This window comes from Nicotiana tomentosiformis, chromosome 3 (genome assembly GCF_000390325.3).
Source record: "Nicotiana tomentosiformis chromosome 3, ASM39032v3, whole genome shotgun sequence".
Taxonomy (NCBI): domain Eukaryota; kingdom Viridiplantae; phylum Streptophyta; class Magnoliopsida; order Solanales; family Solanaceae; genus Nicotiana; species Nicotiana tomentosiformis.
In genome coordinates, this window is record NC_090814.1 from 150,351,820 (window position 1) to 150,358,479 (window position 6,660).

The 6,660-nt window shown below is 43.4% G+C and overlaps 1 protein-coding gene across 1 annotated transcript; it reads right to left on the reverse strand.

Moving 5' to 3' along the window:
* Positions 1 to 2,039: 2,039 nt before the first annotated feature.
* On the reverse strand, positions 2,040 to 3,267 carry LOC138908684 (uncharacterized). The gene is made up of 3 exons (XM_070199365.1): positions 2,796 to 3,267; positions 2,146 to 2,732; positions 2,040 to 2,051 (listed from the first exon to the last, which is right to left on the reverse strand). The coding sequence occupies exons 1-3, from the start codon at positions 3,265 to 3,267 to the stop codon at positions 2,040 to 2,042; spliced, it is 1,071 nt and encodes a 356-aa protein (XP_070055466.1).
* Positions 3,268 to 6,660: the final 3,393 nt, after the last annotated feature.

Genomic DNA, 6,660 nt, shown 5'->3' on the forward strand with positions numbered 1-6,660 from the left:
AATCTCTCGAATGTAAAGCTTGGCATAATCCTCGGCTGAATATGTCGTCCTGACTGGTAGGAAATGAGCAAATTTTGTAAGCCTATCAATAATTTCCCAAATAGAATCATACCTCCGTGGAGTGCGAGGCAAACCAGTGATGAAGTCCATATTTATCATGTCCCATTTCCATAATGGAAGCTCAATACACTGAGTTAGGCCTCCAGGCCTCTGATGTTCGGCTTTAACTTGCTGGCAGTTGGGACATTGGGCTACCATCTCCGCGATATCGTTTTTCATTCCATTCCACCAATAGATCTGTCGAAGGTCCCGATATATCTTTGTCGCTCCGGGATGAACTGCATATCTAGAATAATGGGCCTCCGAAAGAATCTTGGCACGGAGCTCTCCTACTGACGATACACATAAGCGGCCCTGGTATCTAAGGACTCCATCTCTAGTTAGCTCAAATAAAGGTTGTCGCTGCTGTGGAATACTTTCCCTCAGTTTTATAAGCTCAGGATCCTCGTGTTGTCGCTCTTTCACTTCAGTAACAAAAGAAGATTTTGCCGTATTCTGAACGAGAATGCGTCCACCCTCTGTATCTACCAAACGCACCTGCAAACTAGCTAGCTGGCATAGATATTTGGTCATCTTGACCTTATCAGCTTCAACATGGCTTAGACTGCCCATGGACTTCCGGCTAAGGGCATCAGCAACAATATTAGCTTTGCCGGGATGATATAAAATATCAACATCATAGTCCTTTAGTAATTCTAGCCATCTTCTTTGTCGTAGGTTCAACTCCCTCTGTTTAAATAAATACTGAAGGCTCTGGTGGTCGGTGAAAACATCAATATGAACCCCATATAGATAATGCCGCCAAATCTTTAGGGCAAATACAACTGCGGCTAACTCAAGATCATGCGTAGGATAGTTCTGTTCATGTTTTCACAACTGCCTGGAGGCGTACGCGATAACCTTACCATGCTGCATAAGAACACAACCTAGGCCAATTCTCGAGGCATCACAATATACAACATAACCCTCGGTGCCATCCGGAAGAGTCAAGACATGTACCGTAGTAAGCCTTTTCTTTAGTTCCTGAAAACTTTGTTCACATGCCTCAGTCCACTGAAACTTAGCTCCCTTATGTGTCAGTTTCGTCAATGGTGCAGAGATAGAGGAAAATCCCTCCACAAACCTTCGGTAATACCCTGCCAAGCCTAAAAAGCTACGAACCTTTGTCGGATTCAAGGGCCTCGGCCAAGTCATCACAGCTTCAATCTTTTGGCCATCAACCTTGATACCATCGCCGGTAATAACATGACCAAGAAAAGCTACAGAAGTTAGCCACAATTTACATTTAGAGAATTTAGCATATAACCTGTAGTCCTGGAGAGTCTGCAATACAGCTCGCAAGTGGTCCGCATGCTCGGCTTCCGATCATGAATATATCAGGATATCGTCAATAAACACAATCACAAATTCATCCAAGAATGGTTTGAATACCCGGTTCATAAGATCCATAAAGGCTGCTGGGGCATTTGTAAGCCCGAAAGACATGACAAGGAATTCAAAATGGCCATACCTCATCCTAAATGCTGTTTTTTGGGATATCAATATCCCTGACTCGTAGCTGATGATAACCGGATTGCAAGTCGATCTTCGAAAAGCATTTGGCACCTTGTAACTGGTCGAACAAGTCATCAATCCGTGGAAGAGGATACTTATTCTTGATAGTGACTTTATTTAGTTGCCTGTAGTCAATGCACATCCGCAAGGACCCATCTTTCTTTCGAACAAAGAGCACCGGAGCACCCCATGGGGATGTACTTGGCCTAATAAAGCCTTTATCGAGCAAGTCCTTCAGTTGTTCCTTCAATTCCCTTAGCTCTGCAGGAGCCATTCTGTAGGGAGGAATGGATATAGGCTGCGCATCAGAAAGCAAATCTATAGCGAAATCGATTTCTCTTTCGGGGGGAATTCCTGGAAGCTCGTCAGGGAATACCATCGGGAATTCATTCACAATAGGAACCGACTGAAGAGTCGCTGGCTCCTTATCTATATCCCTAACATGAACCAGATGGTATATACAACCTTTAGCAATAAACCTCCGAGTCCTAAGGTATGAAATAAACTTACCCTTGGGCGTGGCTGCATTACCTTTCCATTCAAGGATAGGCTCACAGGAAAATGAAATCGGACCAACTTTGCACGACAATCAATATTAGCATAACAAGCTGCCAACCAATCCATACCCATAATGACATCGAAGTCTAGCATAACCAATTCAACTAAATCAATAGAGGTTGGACGGTCATTAATTAACACTGTACAATCTCGATAGACATGATTAGCTACAATAGAGTCGCCAACTTGAGTAGACACCTCAACTGGCTGTGGCAACAACTCAGATCTCATGTCAAGCTTACCAGCAATAAATGGAGTAATATATGAAAATGTAGAGCCGGGATCCATCAATGCATAAATGGCATGAGAATGTATTGTCAATATACCTGTGACAACATCTGGGGATGCCTCTGAATCCTGTCGACCTGTGAGTGCATAAAAGCGGTTCTGGCCACCACTAGAACCTGAGGTGTCTCCTCCACCTCTCCCCCTACCACGGCCCTGAGTAGACTGTGGACCTGGTCGGGGAGCACGGACTGAGGGCGAAGAGGCTGCTGTGAATCCTGAAGGCTGAGCTGGTGTACCTCTGCCTAACCCCGGGCACCGGCTAATATAATGTCCTGTCTGCCCACAATGAAAACATGCACTCGAACCCTATCTACATTGCCCGGTGTGCAGCTTACCGCACTGAGTACATGGAGGAGTAAGCTGTCTCATCTGTGCAGAACATTCCTGTCGACGGCCCTCAGGTTGGCCTGAGCTCTGCCCCCGTCCTGAATGAATATAACGATCAAACCGCTGGCCCTGCATCTGTGGTGGGAAACTACCTGCTGACCGAGGTGGATATCGATGGAGTGGGGGCCTAAAATCAACTCGTGGCTCCCTATAAGACCCCATAGTATGAGCCCTCTTACTCTGCTCCCTATCCCTGCGAGTATCACGAATCCGACGGGAAAGGTCCTCTGTAGTTTGAGCGAAAGCCTGTATGCGGGAAATATCTACATCATCCGATAGGGATGCAACCCTACAGTCTCTAATCAGATGATCCCCCAAACCATCCACATAATGATGAACTCTAGCCCTCATGGTACGTACTATATCTGGTGCATACCTTGCCAAAGAATTAAACTTATGGCTATAATCCCTCACACTCATATCCCCTTGCTTTAGGCTAAGAAACTGGTCAAGACGGGCCTCCCGAACCCCGTGGAAAATAATGGGCTAAAAAAGCCTCAGAGAAGTCCTCCCACTCTGCTGGCGGAGCATCAAGTCCTCTAGATCTCTCCCATGCCTCATACCATAGGACGGCTACATCACGTAGTCGAAAAGAAGCCAACTCCACAGCCTCGGTGACGGAGGCATGCATCACCCTCAATACTCTATACATATGGTCTATAAAGTCCTGGGGATCCTCAGTGGAACTGGATCCTGTAAATAATGGAGGGGCCAAGTGAAGAATCTCTCGTACCGTCGAGCTTCCTATCTGATCTCTCCGGGCATCTGCTCCTGACTCTAGCTGTCGCTCATGAATAGAAACTATCCTAGTCAGCAACTGGACAACCTCCCTCATCCCCTGCTCCCCAGTCTCTGATGGGGGAACAATAGGTGTTGGAGGTCCTGTGTCTCTAGCTGCCTCAGGTACCAATGGAACTGGTGAGGCTGGGGGTACTGCATCTCCCTGGGCTCCAACAAGTGCTGGGGAAGCTGAAACTAGGGGTACTGGAGACTCACTGTGAGCCTCTAAGGGAAATCTATCCCTCTGACCCGGTGGGGAACGACTGGTACCTTCTCCCAGATCCATACCTATCTCTCGCTGTGCCATCTCCTGAGCATAGGTAGCCTGTTAGATAGGAAACATAAAGCACGATTTAGATTTCATATGTTCTTATAACTTCGCTCTATAGCACGATCTATTAATTGAAAGAAATGTAACCATTCCTAAATGCCTCATAGCCTCCTGATTATAAATGTGGTGCACAACACACCCATAAGCAAGACTCTACTAGACACGGCTTGTGGACTCCTTGGGATACGACCTGCTCTGATACCAAGTTTGTCATGCCCCAAACTAGGGGAGGCACGACTGGCACTCGATACTGTATTCGATCGAGTTAGCCACTAAACATACTAGCTAACTAGACTGGGGGCCCAACAGATCGGGCAGCACAACATCTGAAATACTAAGCCTGGACCGTAAGGTTATGACATGAATAACAATAAGCCATATAAACATAGGTAGACAAGCCAAAATAATAAAATACTAGCTGGCTGACGAGGCCGCGACTGAAGACATACATGCCTACACACCTATATATACATGCCAAGCCTATGGGCTGGAGACTGAAAGCAGCAAAAAGAAACCAAGAATATTGTGTCCACAATAGTCTCTAAGAGTGTCATAAGCACTGTCGGGATAAGGCCCCAACTATACCCAAACTGTACAACAAAAGTAACCATCCTATGAAAGCTCCAGGAAGAGGTGGAGCTTACTAACTCACAGCTGAACCCCGAAATCCTAGCGGAGGGGTCGATCAGAGTCCCTACCTGGACCTGCACGCACGAAACAAAAATGCAGTGTCCCCAGGTAACGGGACATCAGTACGAATAAAAATGTACTGGTATGTAAGGTAGAAAGTAGAATCATACATAGTTGATGTAAAAAGGTAATAAAGATACCACCTGACACTGAAACTCTGATAGCCTCCATGGCCGACATCCGACCTCATAGTAATAAAATATGCATGGTATGCTCGTGTTATCGTATGTCGTGAATACATATATATTGATGTAAATTCATGACATACCCAACCAAATGCTAGCAATGGCGGTCTCTCCCGGTAGCTAACCGGTATCATATTGCCAACCTGTGGCCATCTGTACAATATATATAGTCTTTCGGGCAAATAGGCCCCTTACCTCCGATTATAGCTCGAAGTCCATACATAATATGTCATGTATGATATGAACTTTGAATGCACATAATAGGCCATAACAAGAACTTAGCCAACCTTGGCTCATTGGTACTCTTATTCTCATAATCTCATAATCACCTTCGTATCGCATACAAATGTCTCGTGGAACCTCATATTTTTTTAATAAGTTTTAAAGCTTAACTCGACTTTTAGAAAGATAACTTAACTCTGAATATGTTCATAAAAAGCTTAAGGTGCTTCACTTAGTCCTTATACCTGATTTCTTGATAATTAGTAAAAGAAAGTATTTCAAAAAAAATCAAATGTTTTAGTAGTTTAAACATAAAACATTATATTTAAAAATTTTGAAATGGATGTGTCACTTTAGAGATTTTAAAATACACTTTAACAAGGAAGAAGGACTGATCGCAAATACTAAATGCCTTTATTTTTAAGTCACACAACCCAAAGACGAATAAGAATTCATATATATGGACATATATTTAAGAAAGCCGACAAAATGACATATATAGATGTTGAATACCCTTTTTAACCGAATGAGTGGAATATAAACCTAATAGCATCATGAAAATACTTCAGCTACGATACCAATGCCTTTCACAGAAGGTCTTTCTAGCAACAGAATAGTAAAATATCACATTTGGCGTCTTAGGAATTTCCCAAAATTCATGCTAAAAGGAAGGACGAAGCTTAGCCTTAACATACCTCTCCAACGAACGTCCGAATGCCTATAGTTCCTTCACGAAAGTTGTTCCTTATGTCCTAAGCTTCCAAACCACTATATATATGCAGCTTATACGCACCTATAAACAGTTCATAAATAAGTTTAAATCGGCAGATTTGCCATATGACCCTAACTTGACTAAACGCCCGTAGAACTTTGTAAAAACGATCATAAAAGAGTCCCAAGATGATTACCTTGGCAAACCAAATATAAATCCTGAAGAACAAGAAAGAACAACAATTTCCTATCTTCCAAAAATAGTTCCAAACACAGCTAATAGAAGGGGAAAACGATTGCAAAGTGTAGAGATTGTGCTTCTAGGCGTGGGGGCAAACTTTAACGATAGAAATCGTTAAAAACGCACCTTAATCACTCAAGAACACCATGAAACCCTCTCTTCAGATTTTTCACTGTTTTGGGATGAAGATGAAATGTTTTGGGGTCTTAAAAGTCGGATTTTCCGACTTATACCACTTGTTTGACCCGACCCGGTTCGCGACCCGATTTCAACCCGGACAGTCCGCGGTAAAATAGTCATAACGTTGTACTCCAATATCGGTTTGATGTGAGATTTCTTTGGTTGCAAACTAGACTCGTAGACCTTCGATTTGGTAGGTTGTGGGTCCCATAACTCTTTATATATTGGGAGAAATGATCTGATACATTTGACCCAAAGTTTAGAAAATTTATTAGAGAAATTTACGATAACTTTTGCCGACCTTTATTTCACAACTTGCTTGACTCCAAAACTTAACATGTGACCAGTGTGATATTATAATACCTCATAACACATCAAGTTAACTTAAACCTTCCGAACGCGCGGGGTGCTACCCGAGCCATTTCTTTAACCATGAACCTTTGTTTAAGGGATTCCTTTGACTTAAAGCTTTA